The sequence below is a fragment of the Rhodamnia argentea genome, chromosome 9, assembly GCF_020921035.1.
Source record: "Rhodamnia argentea isolate NSW1041297 chromosome 9, ASM2092103v1, whole genome shotgun sequence".
Classification (NCBI taxonomy): Eukaryota; Viridiplantae; Streptophyta; class Magnoliopsida; order Myrtales; family Myrtaceae; genus Rhodamnia; species Rhodamnia argentea.
The window spans coordinates 14,015,251-14,031,952 of NC_063158.1; the positions used below are offsets into that span (position 1 = coordinate 14,015,251).

The 16,702-nt window shown below is 40.6% G+C and overlaps 2 protein-coding genes across 3 annotated transcripts in view; both read left to right on the forward strand.

Annotated features, from left to right (window-relative positions):
- Positions 1–1,326: 1,326 nt before the first annotated feature.
- On the forward strand, positions 1,327–3,526 carry LOC115726806 (flavonoid 3'-monooxygenase CYP75B137-like). The gene is made up of 2 exons (XM_030656854.2): positions 1,327–2,495; positions 2,745–3,526. Exons 1-2 carry the CDS (start codon positions 1,500–1,502, stop codon positions 3,375–3,377), a joined length of 1,629 nt encoding a protein of 542 aa, XP_030512714.1. The 5' UTR covers positions 1,327–1,499; the 3' UTR covers positions 3,378–3,526.
- Positions 3,527–15,375: 11,849 nt separating this feature from the next.
- LOC115726807 (flavonoid 3'-monooxygenase CYP75B137-like) overlaps positions 15,376–16,702 on the forward strand; it is a 77,317-nt gene continuing 75,990 nt past the window's right edge. For both annotated transcript variants that reach the window (XR_007199678.1, XM_048285108.1), the window contains exon 1: positions 15,376–16,654. Coding sequence is in view for 1 of the 2 variants with exons in the window: in XM_048285108.1 (XP_048141065.1) it covers positions 15,662–16,654 (993 nt within the window). In the remaining variant the exon portion in view is untranslated. The remainder of the gene's footprint in view (positions 16,655–16,702) is intronic.

A 16,702-nucleotide genomic window follows, 5' to 3' on the forward strand; every position in this document is an offset into this window, starting at 1 on the left:
AGCAAAGAGAGGCTCCAATGGCGAAACTTCCACGGGGCACGCCATTTATTATTCAACTAAATTGACAGACCAGATCCCAACACGCCCTTCGTCAAATACATCTCAACCCTCCGTTTATCTTTCAAGTACTGTATCGCGATACAAAAAAGGTCAATTAAATTAATTTATGTCTCTTGAATTGGAAAGCACTCAAATCATTTTATAATTAACTCGAGAAGGAGAAGAAGAAGAAGCGGAGGAGGAGAAACATCTACCATTCGATGGCTCCAAAACTAAAAGCAATAAACACTCCGTGACCGAAGCCTAAACTAGGTTGTGTTGATCCGGAAATAGATGAAAACCATTCCGGGTTTTCAGAGAAACGACGGAACTATTACCATGGCATAGCATATCCCACCGAAGAATTGGAGCCTAGGAGAAGATGAATACGAGGACGAGGAGTTGACTTTGTAAAATAGGGGGTCCGAGTTTCTAATGTGAATCGTTGCGGAATGTAATCGTTTTACGAAGATCTAGGAGTTGCGAATTTGCTAACCTCAACCCCCAATCGAACTTGTGACTGGTAATCTCGGCATGAACACGACCTGTTGACGAACCTGTGTCAACCAATCAACGCTATAACGCCACGAACAAGAGAATTCGTAATCTTGCTCGATAAGTTGAATTTGATCGCCACAAGGAACCTTGATAAGATCTAGTCCTCAAGAGAACTCAAAGAAGAAAACCTCTCTGTATAATATTCTGAATCAAAGTTAAGTTATCAGAAACCTATAAGCTCCCTTATATAGGATGCTAGCTATAATAACGCAAAATTACAAAAATATCCTTAATTAATGAAAATGCGCCTAAAAATAGAAAAAGGCCTAAAAGTCCATCTAAATGATTCTGAATCGCTGAAAAACGTAGTCAATCACTACTAAAGTAGTGAGTATTGATTAGTGGCCCGTTTCCAAGCATCTCGAAGTCGTTGGAACCAAAAGTGATATTGATGTGCTAAAGAGCTTCAGAATCTTCAAGTCTCGAATCCATATTGTCTTTATTCTAAAAATCTTGAACCATAACGCCGACAGCTTGCTTGATTTCCTTTGTTCTCGCTCGAATGATGGGGCCTAGCAGATAGGATAATAGGTCCCTAGCACCTCCTCCTCAATAGGGCTCGATGTCTAGTTAGTTTCCATGAGTGCTCCATTATTAGCAGAAAAATGAAGGGGCCGTTAGCATGACATTTTCGTACTACGGTCGTCTAACGTAATTAATTTTTTTTTTAATTCGCATTTACTGAGAAAAAGAAGCCTTTGACCGTCACTTCCTGGATAGCGTGGGGGGCGATGAGCCATTGTGTCTAGCAAGAGCGGTTGACTTTCCTCAACAACCTTTCTCCTATATCATCTATCAAGACACTAAACAGCCCCTAGAAACACTGGCCTTCTACGTTTAATGTGGCTGGCAACTTCCTCATTCTTGCTTCCCCGGTCCTCTTCGCGTCATCACAAGTTGAAATGTCTAAGGGAGACTCCGATGGCGGCCCCTGGCTGTGGTTGCAGCATGCTGAAGAAGCGAATGATGCAATTCCTAGAGCTACTGTAACACTGCTTGTCGCAGCAATCACAGCCCTTGGTTTTTTCGCTTGGTTCAGGAGGCGAAGAGACGCGACGGCTCCATTGCCGCCGGGCCCCCGAGGGTTGCCATTCCTTGGGTACCTCCCATTCCTGGGGACCAATCTCCACCGGAAATTTGCCGAGTTGGCTGAGTCCTACGGCCCCATCTTCAAACTCCAGCTCGGAAGCAAGTTATATGTTGTGGTTAACTCCCCGTCGCTGGCCAAAGAAATCGTACGGGACCAGGACATGACGTTCGCCAATCGGGACCCGAACATCGCTGCAAGCATCATCACATACGGCGCAAGGGATATCGCCTTCTCAAGCCAGGGGCCTTATTGGAGGAATCTCCGCAAACTGTTCATACGACAGATAATGAGCAACGCAAGCCTTGATGCCTGTTACGATTTGAGGAAGCAGGAGGTCAGGAAAGGTTTGAGCGATCTACACAGAAAATCCGGGGTGCCAGTGGATATCGGCGAGTGGGCCCTTCTGATCTTGATTAATGCGATCATGGCGATGTTGTGGGGAGGGACACTTACGGGAGAGAAGGGTGAAGCCATGGGCGTCGAGTTCCGAAAGGTGGTGACCAAACTCATGGGGCTCTTAGGTACTCCGAATGTTTCGGACTTTTTCCCAGCACTTGCTTGGCTTGACCTGCAAGGAGTGGAAAGGGACATGAAAAGGGTGCATCACTGGCTTGATGATTTTATACAGTCTGTTGTCGATTGCGCCACTGAAGGACGAACCGATGAAATGTTCGAGCAGAAGAAAGGAGAATCTAAAACCAATGAACAGAAAAAGGACTTTTTGCAGATTTTCCTGGACCTGGAGATGGATCTTGAAGATGACCAGTCTCCAACGGACAAGAATGGAGCACTCAAGGCCATTCTTACGGTAAGTTTATTAAGCTAGTTGACTAGAGTTTCTCACGGTAAGTTTAATGACCTGATGCGCCAGAAAGTACAGTTAATCCTCCTCTGCGACTCTGTTCTGTGTCCAACCTTGCCCTCTCCGTTACAAAAAGCTCAAAATCTAGGCTAGAACGTTGATTCTTCTCTATTACAGCATTTCAGTAAGTCTTCAACTTCATCAAACCTCACAACAATTTATGCTTCCTGATGAAATTTCAAACGTGTGGAATAGGACATCGTGGTTGGCGGAACCGATACGGTTTCAACAATGGTCGAGTGGGTGATGGCAGAGTTGCTGCATAAACGAAATGTGATGAGCAAAGTAGTCCATGAATTGACAGTAGTCTTGGGGGAGGATAAGATGGTCGAAGAGCACCACTTGCCCAAATTAAAGTACCTCGATGCTGTCATCAAGGAGACGTTCCGCTTGCACCCTCCAGTATCATTATTAGTGCCTCGGACACCACATGCTTCCTGTGTAGTCGGGGGTTTCACGATACCGAAGGGCAGTAACATATTCCTGAACATGGCTTATATCCACAAGGACCCCAGGATTTGGGACAAACCACTGGAGTTTCGACCGGAGAGGTTCTTGGAAAATCCCAGCGAGTATGATCTCTCCGGTAACAACTTCAAGTACATGCCTTTCGGTTCCGGTCGGAGGATATGTGCGGGGTTGCCGCTGGCAGAGAGGATGCTAACGTATGTCTTGGCTTCTCTTCTGCATTCGTTCGAGTGGGAACTTCCTCTAGGGACGGAGCTGGAACTCTCGGACAAGTTCGGGCTCGTGGTCAAGAAAATGAATCCCTTGGTCGCCATTCCCAGGCCGAGATTCTCTACGCCGGAGCTCTACATGTCCCGATAGATCTTTGAGTCGAGTCTCAAGGCTCTTCATTTTCAGTTGTACGAAATAAATGTATCCGGCCAGCATATTAGGCCAGAAGATGAAATCTTGTACCTTTTAAGAGCAGAACGTTTCAGTTATTGCATATTTATTATATTAAGGAGTTTTCGTGGAGGCGGTCCACTTGCCCCTACTTGCTACATAATTTCAATTGACTGTGTTAACGAGTATTCTGAAACACTTTTTAAGAAATCAAATAGGTAGATTTTACAGTTAATATAGTCTAGATCATTCGTGAGATTCCTCGTTGATGGATACAACTGGGATAGACTCATGTTGCATCCTTCCTAGAGGTGAACCACCACGAGAAACACAACGGATTGCTAGGCAAATTGCCTCACCAACTAGCTAATCAGATGCAACAATTACCTAAAAAATCCAAAACCAATTGCACTCGTACCAATTCAGTCATAAACCTTTTAATTTGGCCAATTTATTCCTAAACCTTTTGATTATTACTTCCTCTGATCCAATGACGATTCCTTTGGATTCAACTAGCAAATTCATTTGCTCGGTCTTCCCAATTTCCATGGGTGGTTGGCTTTATCCTTGGTTTTCTATTAAAATATGTCTCGAATTTGAGTCCGTTATCGAAACCCAATCGGAAATTTACTAAAGAAAAGTCCAAGCATCGAATGTATGTGGACGTCCACTGGGGAAATATAAATTTTCTGTTCAGTGTTGGAGAAGGCAAAATGGCATTCCTATTTTGTCTTCATATGGTCAACAAAAGAAGGAAATAAAATAAAAGGGAAAGCATGGTTGGACTTGGACTTGTGCGGATTAGAGGGAAAAAAAAAAAGAGAGGAGGACATATGGGCCGCCATAATTTTTTTTTTTTAACTTGAGTGCCATAAACTTGAAATATTAATCATTTTAGTACCATCAGCGATTTGCCCCTAGTTGCTACATAATTGCAATTGACTGTGTTAACGAGTATTCTGGAACACTTTTTAAGAAATCAAATAGGTAGATTTTACAGTTAATATAGTCTAGATCATTCGTGAGATTCCTCATTAATGGATACGACTGGAATAGACTCATGTTGCATCCTTCCCAAAGGTGAACCACCACGAGAAACACAACGGATTGTTAGGCAAATTGCCTCACCAACTAGCTAATCGGACGCAACAATTACCTAAAAAATCCAAAACCAATTGCACTCGTTCCAATTCAATCATAAACCTTTTAATTTGGCCAATTTATTTCTAAACCTTTTGATTATTACTTCCTCTTATCCAATGATGATTCCTTTGGATTCAACTAGCAAATTCATTTGCTCGGTCTTCCCAATTTCCATGGGTGGTTGGCTTTATCCTTGGTTTTCTATTAAAATATGTCTCGAATTTGAGCCCGTTATCGAAACCCAATCGGAAATTTACTAAAGAAAAGTCCAAGCATTGAATGTATGTGGACGTCCACTGGGGAAATATAAATTTTCTGTTCAGTGTTGGAGAAGGCAAAATAGCATTCCTATTTTGTCTTCATATTATATATGTCTGCCAGAGTTGGCGGTCAACAAAAGAAGGAAATAAAATAAAAGGGAAAGCATGGTTGGACTTGGACTTGCGCGGATTAGAGGGAAAAAAAAAGAGAGGACATATGGGCCGCCATAATTTTTTTTCTTACTTGAGTGCCATAAACTTGAAATATTAATCATTTTAGTACCATCGACGATTTGCCCCTAGTTGCTACATAATTTCAATTGACTGTGTTAACGAGTATTCTGAAACACTTTTTAAGAAATCAAATAGGTAGATTTTACAGTTAATATAGTCTAGATCATTCGTGAGATTCCTCATTAATGGATACAACTAGGATAGACTCATGTTGCATCCTTCCCAGGGGTGAACCACCACAAGAAATACAACGGATTGCTAGGCAAATTGCCTCACCAACTAGCTAATCGGACACAACAATTACCTAAAAAATCCAAAACCAATTGCACTAGTTCTAATTCAATCATAAACCTTTTAATTTGGCTAATTTATTCCTAAACCTTTTGATTATTACTTCCTCTGACCCAATGGTGATTCCTTTGGATTCAACTAGCAAATTCATTTGCTCGGTCTTCCCAATTTCCGTGGGGGTTGGCTTTATCCTTGGTTTTCTATTAAAATATGTCTCGAATTTGAGTCCGTCATCGAAACCCAATCGGAAATTTACTAAAGAAAAGTCCAAGCATTGAATGTATGTGGACGTCCACTGGGGAAATATAAATTTTCTGTTCAGTGTTGGAGAAGGTAAAATGGCATTCCTATTTTGTCTTCATATTATATATGTCTGCCAGAGTTGGCGGTCAACAAAAGAAGGAAATAAAATAAAAGGGAAAGCATGGTTGGACTTGGACTTGCGCGGATTAGAGGGAAAAAAAGAAGAAGAGAGGAGGACATATGGACCGCCATAATTTTTTTTCTCACTTGAGTGTCATAAACTTGAAATATTGATCATTTTAGCACCATCAGCGATTTGCCTCTCAAGAAATCTGACGTCGACATAGGAAAATCTGATATGGCACCATTGGACCAATTTTTTTGAATTTTTAATATTTTTGGAATTTTTTAATATTTTTTAAAATGTTTAATTTTTTAATTTTTAATTTTCTTTTCCATTTTTTCTTGGGCCAACGAGGGTCACTGGCGACCCTCGCCAGCCACAAAACCCTACTCAGGCCACTACACTAGAGGCTGGTGGACAGCGACAGCCTTGGGGTCGCGGCTTTGCCAACCATGGAGGAGGGCTTTCATGGCCCCGCCTGCCGGGGACCGGGCGGCCCTTGCGTAGATTTGGCGAGGGCTATCGAAGCCCCGCCAACTACGGCCAAGGGCGTAATGGCCCTCGCCAAGTTCGGGCGAGGGTTGCCTTGCCCATGGCTAGCGTGGCCGCGAAGGCACTTGCCAAGGGCCATTGCTACCCCATCGACCGAGGCAAGGTTGCTCTCGCCCTTAGGCGAGGGTTTCATGGCCGGCAAGGTCATCGGTGATCCTCGTAGGCCAAGAGAAAAAAAATAAAAAATAAAAAATATCCACGTATAAATGAAAAAATTGAAAAGAAAATAACAAGTCCATCGAGGATGATTTGTCGGAAATGATACTCAAGTGAACGATTTACTTCAATGTAGCACTCAATTGAACGAAAACAAAGTGACGGTGCTCATATGAATGCCGTATGAAAGTTATGGCACTCCAGGTGTTCTTCTTCCAAAAAAGAAAAATAAAATATATTGAATTATTTCCTGCAGAATTCACTTTGGGTTCACAATTGCAATATGTACTCGTGGGTTGGATAAGTTGGTCATGATGACTTCTTGAAGATATATATTATCCTTCACTTGGCCGTGTGAAGTATATTGAAGCGCTGTTTTTTCATTGAGTTCTTCGTAGAGGTTATCTCTATAGGTTTTGTTCGTGAAATTACATAAAGAAATTAAGTGTTTGAGCATATTAAGTTTCGTTGTAAGATTTACTTGTTAATTCTTTTATGAGATTGATAGATTGTTTCGTAAGGAATTGTGATGTTAAACACTTATGGGTTATTAGATATAATTGAGGCTGAAAAACACTGAAAGTATCTGAATAACTCGAGTGTGGTTGTAATATCTACTTTATCGCTCGATCTATAGTGAAATTCGTTGCTGCTCTAGGTAGTTAGAAAGCAAGTCAAATAAACTCGATATGACAAACCCAAGATCATAGTTTAATGGATCATGAAGCTTTCAGAAGGTCGCTTGATCATCTCTAGGTAGATAGAAAGCAAGTCGAATAAACTCAATAAGACAAAACCAAGATCATCGTCAAATAATTCAACATGTATCTCTCATCTTGCAATCATTTAACCTTTTTTTTTTTTTCAATTACTCTTTCCGCACACGAGAATTTCAACAATAGGTGAATTCATATCGAAATTGAATGGTCTCCTTTTAGGGGACAGCGCGAAAGCATTGGTCATCGAACGGAGATGTCTATGTTAGATTTATATGGTGGAAATTACCGGAAAGGGGCTTCCAAGCATAGGATGTCTACGGCAAAAAAAAAAGAAAACAGTAATAATAGTGAGGCAGCGATCTCGGATCGGCCATACGGCCACCCTTTGGGGGGTGGAGAAACCAAGATATATTATTCTTGACTTGCTCTGTTATTTTAATTATATATGTGTGTGTGTGTGTGTGTCAGGGCATACTATACTTCATTTCAGCTCTTGACAAGAAATCATAGATAATAAGAAAAACAAAAGGCCATTAAATTTCCTCAAAAGACCATCACCCAAGTTTCATAGCCTTGTGGCCTAAATGGGTCAGCATTGGTTTAATATTCCATCGTCGGACATACTTGTTATTTTATCTCTACGGATTTAGAATAGTGTCCACAACCACCAATAAGCAGAAAATAAGGAGTTGAAAACCAAACGGCACGACTGTAAAGCCCTCAATGCCGCGCCCCGCCATCGTTGGGAAGGCCCGGTGAGAATGGCCAGAGGGCCGGGGATCGGCAACCTCGTTGACTACATGTGAAGGCCTGCAGGCCCTTGCCTAGAGGTTGCAAGGGTCGCCGGCTTTGCCCGGTTCTGGTTGAGGCCAGCAATCCTTGCCTAGATCTCGGGGACGGCCTACGGGCCCTCGCTTGCAATCGGCAAGGTCATCAGGCCAACCCTTCTTAGTGATGGTGGGGTGGTGGTCCTAGATTCCAACTCTCTCTTTAAAAAAAAGATAATAATTTCACCTTAATTTTTATTTAGCATAAATAAGATTTATATAAAAAGTTATATTTGGCCTAAAATGACGTCGTTTCGACCTTATGTTTTATGTTTAAGTCACGTCATCACCACATAAAGGAGATAATATATTAAAAAAAGCCACATCAGCATTTTCGTCAGTCAAGTTAAACGGCGTTAATAGAATGACTTGATTGCACCAATTTAATAAGTTTTAGGACTCGATTGCACTTTTGCAAGTTTTATAATTCATTTATATTTTCATGATAAGTTTTAAGACTTCAAGTGCACATATCCCAAAAAGATGCATGAGCTAAAGTAACTGTAGCAATATTTGGTTCCTAAAATTGTTGAGCTCCTCGTATCCTACAGACCTCAGATTTGATTTGGTTCCTTCGTAACTGGTTAAATACTGTTAGAATTATTTTGGCTTAGATGAAATTGCGGACAGAGAAATTTCTTTGATAAAAAAACAGGGGCAGAATTCTTGGAATGTATATACTTCGTTTCGTTTTTCCAATTTATTTCTCATATTGAGAAAATGGAAGTGTATACATTATTTTGTGGTTTTGCTGGGCATGCCCCCATCATGATCTCATCTTGTTTTTGGATGCACACTCTAATGTAAGCCGGATTAGGAACGATGATACGTGGAATTTAGTCAATGAAAAATTATACATAAGGAATTGAACTTGTTGAAGAAAGATGAAATTTTGACTCCCAACAAAATTCATTAATATTGAGTAGTCTTGCATTTTGCAATCGTTGCTGCTTTTACCACAACTGAATATTAGGCACACTTCTTTTTGTTTTTTTTTTTTGGGTTCCGAGTAGTCTTGCATTTCGCAATCGTTGCTGCATCAAACATCGACTTATGGCGAGACAACGAATTTTTGTAAACCGGTCCGTTATGCGATCCATTCCAAAAGTTTCTTGCGCCAGATGGAAACAACCCCGAAGCTTGTCTTGAGCCCACAAACCTCGGACCAACTTTGGTCTCTCTCATTCACACCCTAAAGCATAAACTCATTCTCTCCCTCGTTGCTCAAGATGAGATATTGTTGTCAAGTGCTCACACTTGTATTTAGACGATTCATGGCATACTTCCCACGTTCATTTGGAAAGAGCAAGAAAGAGTGGTTCTGCTCCAGCTTAGACACAGCATCTGAAACCCATCTCGCTTGCTTTCTTCGTGGAGGGGCTGAAGATTGCTGCAGCTGCAGATGGGGAAGTGAGTTGTGAACGACTTTTGTTAAATGGTGTGAAATGCATGCCTAAAAGCACGTGAATATTTTAGACCACGGCCAAATGAATTGACTTGTGAAGGACTTTTGTCATAGCATGCCCCAACCAGGGGTGAGCAAGTCAAACCGACCGAATCAGGATCCGCTCGGACCGGACCGAATCAGTGATTAGGTTTCCGGTTCTAAAGGGCAGCAGTCTAGTTCCCGATCCTTAAAATTGGAACTAGTGGCCGGGCGGTCTGGTTCTCGCTTCTTGGAGTACAAGACAGAATTAGAAAGCTCGGATCGAATCGGTCGATTTCAAATTTTTTTTTTTTTAACGTAACATGGCTTCTGTTCTTTCATCCCAGCCTTCTTATTTGCTTTTCAAGGCATGTTAGTATTGGTAAGACCTCACCTTCACTTAAGCTTGAGCCACTAGTTGGAATGCAACTGTTGGTGAAGGAATAATCTTGAGCAGCGTGGTGATTAGTCCCTGGCGATGATTGTGTAGCTTGGGCTGATTTGGTGGAGTAATTCGTCCACCCTTCAAGCAATCTTATTATGTTTTTCTGTACTTGATAGTTGATGCATTAGTGCAGTATGATATTGTTGCCTGGTATGATGGTCTAGTACTGCTGTTGCCAGAATCAATGCTGTGGCCATCGTAATAATTAGATGGTTTTGTGTCATTCAAAGGGCTTGGTGATGATTTGTCCAGAGACAAAACCTCACACAGGGAGATTGTTTCGCCATCGGTGATCTTGTTGCTTTATTTGATACTTTATTCCTCTATTATTAGACAGTTTATCGGTTTCATTCGACCGTCCGAGAACTGAATCCGTCGGCCAATCCGGTCCGATCCCCGATTCTAAAAATGGAGAATTAGGAACACTGATTATGTTCTTGATTTTTTAGGAAAACCGGATCAGACTGGGAACCGCTCACCTCTAGCTACAATGTAGCCAAATGAATTGACTTCGTGAAGGACTTTTGGGAAGATGCAAATGCCTTCGGTCTAAAAGGCTTTTCTGAAATGCAAATCGTTTTTGACAGAGTGTATTTTAGAAACAAATTGGGAAGACAATTTTTTTGACCTAAATGGCGTTTGGTGAAAGCTATACTATGCGTAGGATTTCATTAAATATATTTTTCTAAAAAAAATTAAAATTATTTGCCAAATGAACTTAGCAGCCAACGAGCCAAATCGGCCTCCTACAATTGGCTGGCGTTCAGCCTCGTTTGAGGTCACCCGACCACAGTGGAGGCTTGGGTCGCAACACCCCAGGCAACAATCGAGTCGCGCGACCCGGGCGATGTCGCCTAGGGACCAACCTCAGGGGTTGGCGCCACCTCAAGTGAGGTTGGACAGCGGTCGATTCGGCTTGTCCGCCACTTGCTGGTGAAAGTTGAGCGAGATTAAAGTTAGAAGAAAAAAAATGACTATTCCGAAAATGTTATTTTTCAAAGTAGCTCCAACATTGCCTTGAGCCAAAGGCCTATTGAGGCCTTTGGAAATGCAATTGCATTTCTTTAAAGTTGGCTAAAAAACGAACTAAAGTACTATTTGCATTTACCCAAAAAAACTTTAGAAACCTAAAGCCTATATGCAATGCTGAATCAAATGTCTGAGAGTTTTTGGTCACGTCATCAAGCTCCAATCTCCCCAGGTGGTAAAAGACAAAGAACTGACACTCCTTCATGCTGAGGGAGTGCAGACATGGCGGGCACACCAACCGAAAAGGAAAAATGAAAATAAAAAAGAGAGATAAGAGTGCTGGTAAGAGAAAACAGAGAAGAGAAAGACACAGCCCCGCTATCTGGTCAACGTTCACGGGCTGAACAGAGAACTTACACCCAAATCGTGATGATCTCACGTCCATCCCATCCTCCAGTACAAGAATGCAAGGCTTATTTAGCGAAAAATAAATAATTTTAAAAGATATTTTTTAAGAAAAGTAATTAATTATATCGCTTACAATAAATAGTTAACAAAAAATATTTTTACTATCGACAATAAATTATGTTTAAATATTTTTGTGAAAAATGAAATTATTTTTCGTTAACTATTTATTTTAAACGATACAAATGAACTTTTTAATTTTTAAATCATTCATTTTTTGCGAAACAAACGGAGTGTAAGATGTCTTGCTAGTATTAATCATGTTTTAAGCATCTACTAAATTAGACAGACTCGACCAAAAAAAAAATAGACAGACAAGCACCAAGGAGTGAGGGTTCATGCATGAGACCCGGGTTTGAAACCCGAACTGGGCTAAAAGCATTTCCCATAAAAGAATTTGTGCTTGCACTGGAAGCGGAAGAATTTCAATTGAGGGTGCATTTGTTTCCCTAATTTCAAGATTTGAAAAATATTTTCAAAAAAGGATTGGTTATGTCGCTCTGAGCGATTATTTTTAAAAAAATTATTGAACAAATCTTAAGTTTTTCGTAGATCAAACACAGTCTATTTATGATGGTGTATAAAGCATTTTTAAGAACTTTTTGGAGATTTCCGTAGATTGACTGACTTTTTCTCATTAATATGGTCCATTTTCATAGCATATGATTCTAGCTGGACTCGTGTTGGGTATCAGAATGTGTAACTTCTGCAATTGATATGGCCCTTATGCTGTAAACATTTACATGAAACCCAGCTTTTAGTCTTTATTTTGGTTTCGCGCTTTTTACTCAGATTAATTTGTAAAACGTCGCGCACAATTTCCAAAAGGGCAATGAAAGTTTTAATTGAATTGAAGAACTAAAAAGATACGTGACTGTATTGCTAGCTTCGTGACAGACTTCAAAGTTATAATGATAGTACACTTCATAACGGGAAATGAAGAGTCATAGCCTGAAAAGCGAAACAAAATATTTCTTAAAGCTTTAGTTTCTGGCGAGAAATATGACAAAATTCAACGAAAGCTTTGGCTCCATTTGTTTATCGGAAAATGAATGAATCGAACAATATTTTCTTAAAATTGTCTGCTTGTATTGCTCACAAAAATTAATGATAAAAAAATATTTTAATTCTCTACAAGAATATTTAAATATATATTATTGTCAGTAATAAAAATATATTTTATTGATAAATCATTTTAAACGATCATTTTTAGAAAAATATTTTTAAAATTTTTTGGAAAACAAACATAGCCTCAGGAGAAGAGAAGATTATATTATATGAGTAAAGTTCTATAACATGGAACTAGAGGAAATAGTATTGAGCTAGCGATAGTCTTGGCTGATGATATTAAGCATAAAATATTATAGTAGTCATGTAATTTATTACGTCGTATATTATAATGTTTTAGCGCCTACATAAAATGAGACAAATAATATTTTGGCATTATAATGTTTCTTTAACTCTCTAGACAATTGGCTATGATCTAATTATTATTTTTTTCCTTTAATTGTGCGTAATCTCCCACGTGGTGTTCAAAGAAGGTCACTTTCGTGGAAACCGGATGAACAACGAGGAAATGATTTCGTGATCAACAGTAAACCGTCGCTTTTCAATCAATGACAACATTAGTCTGCCAAATGCCAATAAGGGAGCAATCATGACCACTCATGTTTCATGAAAACTGGACCACTTCTTCACCGGCTTTCAAGGAGAAAAATATAAGACATTCACTTGCCATATATATCATTCTGAGTCAACAATGGAAATTGAGTTTTAAGTTCAACAAGTGAAAAGAAAGTTTCATCCTTTAAAGGTACTATAAGTCAGGTTTAACTTGACTTATTTGCGGCCTTCCTAATAAGAAATAGGAAAAATCCCAAATAAAAACATCATGTATCATCATTTTTTCAAATAAAGACATGAAGTGTCCTCATTGTTTCAAACAAGGACTTGAAAAGACTATTATTTCAAATATCGGATTGAAGTGACCATATCAATCTCAAAAAAGGGTCTCTCACCAGTTGGTTATGGGCATTTTTGTCATTTAATTTTTTTTATATATTTTTTTCTCTTTTTTCTTTGTTTTATCCAATTTCTATTTTTTAAAATAAAAAAAAATAAAAAAACATGGGCGGGAGGCCACTGTTGATGCTGCCCCACCGCTAGTGGAGCGGCGGTGATGGCTGTCAAGGTCACCGGCCCCTCGGCAAGGGCTGGCAACCTCGCCGACTAAATGCAAGGGTCATCAACTCTCACTTAGGTCCGATAGAAGGCGGCGACCCTCCACCGGGGGAGGGCTGCGATCCTCACTTGTCTACGGCGAGGGCCAACAAGCCTTTGCCTCTGATTGGTGGGGTCATCGGTGACCCCGTCAACCGTCACCACTGCCCTACCAACGGTGGGGCCATAACCACAAGCGGGAGGGGTCATCGGCTTGTGCTTCATTTTTTTTTTTTTTTTTTGTATTTTATGTTTTAATTTATTTTTTTTGTATTTCCTAATTTAATTAAGTAAAAATTAAGTTAATATTATATTTTGACAAAAATGTCCTTGATTAGTCGGGATATTTAGCCGATCGGCCAGCTGGCTAAGTCAGGCCCTTATTTGAAACAACCACCACCATTTCGGGCCCTTATTTGAAACAACGAGGGTACTTCTAGTTCCTATTAAAAACAAATGTCCACTTTAGGCCCTTATTGAGAAAATAAGGGCATTTGAGACCGTTATTTGAAATTTTCTCTAAGAACTAGACATGGTCAAAGAATGAATGTTGGTACATAGGCTTCGTTTATTTCGCAAAAATAATAATTTATGTCCAAATATTTTCATGGACTTATGAAAATATCTTCTACTTATTCATTTTTATAAGTGATATAAAAAATTTATTTTAGCAAATTATTTTCTTAATCATTCATTTCCCGCAAAATAAACAATGAGTTGTGTCATTCAAATTGATAAAGCTAATTCGGAGCGACTTTTACTTTTTCAAGTATACGACTTTCTCAATCAGACATCTATTATTAGCAAATATATATATAATTTCAAATTATTCAAAATATATGGCAAGTGGATATTTTACTTTTTCTTCCTTGAAAGCCCGTGAAGAAAGTGGGCCAGTTTCCACGGCCAAAATCCCTGTTGTTTTCAAAGCTTGTATTTCAAACTCATATTTCTCAATCAACATGCGAAATTATCTTCTAACTTGTGTTGTTTTGTTGGTGTCATGCTTTGCTTGAAGATTGCACGTATCTTATCTAATTAATTTGTTATTCGCCCTTTGATCGTTACTTCCTAGACAGCGTGGGGCGATTAGCTATTGGTTGCCGACACCTAACATTCGTTTAAGTAAACCGGGTTGTGCTGGCAGTTCCATATTTAACGCAAAAAACTTACTAAATCGTCTGAATAAGTTACTGACCTCATGTAAATGCTTAGTTTTCTATATTGAAACTTACTATTCCAACACATAAATCGTTATTAACCTTCAAACTTGTCACGCTTTTTTTTTTTTCCATATGGAATGATGATAACCAACATAGAAAGTTCCACTTTATATGAAATATTATTAACCATGTAAACAAGCTCGTAATTGTTCATAGATTAAAGTCGAGTTTGTTGTAGAAAGATACTTACTACATGAAGCATTATTCAATACATACAAAAACCGTTCGTACGCCAGTGTGTCTAACTAGAGCGGTTGACTTTCTTTAATAGACTTTTGTCACGGCCCAACAAAATCCTCATACAACGCATCACAGTGGTCATCGACCAAGCACAATGGCCCACGAGCGGACCCGACATGGCCGAGCATGATCCAAGGTGGTCGGGCGCGTAGCTAGGCACGATCCCTAGTGTCCTGGAATGTTCCGAGATCTTCATAGGGATGAGCCAAGCAACGATTGCACCCCAACTAGAGGATCCTCTAAAGCAAGGGAGGTTAAGAGCCCTTACAAGAGGCAATTCATGCAAGACAAAGCATAGGGGTCCAAACATAATGGACAAGGCCTATAGAACAAGAGGAAAAGGACAATGGCTAGGGATCCAAGAAGTCACACATTCCGTCCACATTCTTGCATAAATGGCGGTGTTCGTGTTCCCCTCATTTGGAAGAATCAACATGAAGTAATACTCTTATTCTCTCCCACAAGCTTCCTTCTCTCTCTCTACAGTTCAAGTAGGTTAATGAGTGTGAGCGATCCATCCTTGGGCAAGGTTTGGCTAAGGAGATCCATCGATCACAAAGAGCCTAAGTTGCCGCGTGGTCTCGGTCCCGAGCACCGGCCCATGACACTTTCCTATATCGTCTATCAGAGACCAAACTGTCCCTAGAAAGACCTTCTCCGTTTAGTGTGGCAAGCAACTTCCTCGTTCTTGCTTCCCCTGTCCTCTTCGAGTTGTCTCGAGCGGAAATGTCTAACGGAGGCTCTGACGGCCCCTGGCCGTGGTTGTGGCATGCTAAAGAAACGAATGATGCAATTCCTAGAGCTACCACGACTCTGCTCGTCATAGCAATCACAGCTTTTATTTTTTTCGCTTGGTTCAGGAGGCGAAAAAACACGATGGGTCCATTGCCGCCGGGGCCTCGAGGTGTGCCGTTCCTCGGTTACCTCCCATTCCTAGGGACCCATCTCCACCAGAAGTTCTCCGAATTGGCTGAGACATATGGCCCCATCTACAAACTCCAGCTCGGAAGCAAGTTATATATTGTGGTTAACTCCGCTTCGCTGGCCAAAGAAATCGTGCGGGACCAGGACATGATGTTCGCCAATCGGGACCCAAATATTGCTGCTGCCATCGCAACATATGGCGCAAGGGATATTGCCTTCTCAAGCCAGGGGCCTTATTGGAGGAATCTCCGCAAACTGTTCGTACGACAGATAATGAGCAACGGGAGCCTCGAAGCCTGTTATGATTTGAGAAGGCGGGAAGTCAGGAAAGCTCTGAGTGATCTCTATAGAAAATCGGGGGTCCCAGTAGATATCGGCGAATGGGCCCTTCTGATCTTGATTAACGCGGTGATGGCGATGCTGTGGGGTGGGACGCTTAAGGGAGAGAAGTGCGAAGCCATGGGTGCCGAGTTTCGAAAGGTGGTGGCCAGACTCATGGTGCTCCTAGGTAGTCCGAATGTTTCAGACTTTTTCCCAGCACTAGCTTGGCTTGACCTGCAAGGAGTGGAAAGGGACATTAAAAGGGTGCATCAGTGGCTTGATGCCTTTCTTCAGTCTGTTGTAGATTGTGCCACTGAAGGAAGAACAAATGAACTGTTTCAGCAGAAGGAAGGAGAACCAAAAACCAATGAACAAAAAAAGGACTTTTTGCAGATTTTCCTGGACATGGAGATGGACCTTGAAGATGATCTGTCAACAAAGGACAAGAATGGAGCACTCAAAGCCATTCTTACGGTAAGCTTGTTACGCTACCTGACTTGTTCTTATATGAATATACATATA

Coding starts and splice junctions, on each gene's coding strand:
- LOC115726806 (XM_030656854.2), top strand. CDS start 1,500: ATGTCTAAGGGAGACTCCGATGGCGGCCCCTGGCTGTGGTTGCAGCAT. Junction 2,496..2,744: donor CACTCAAGGCCATTCTTACG/GTAAGTTTATTA, acceptor CGTGTGGAATAG/GACATCGTGGTTGGCGGAAC.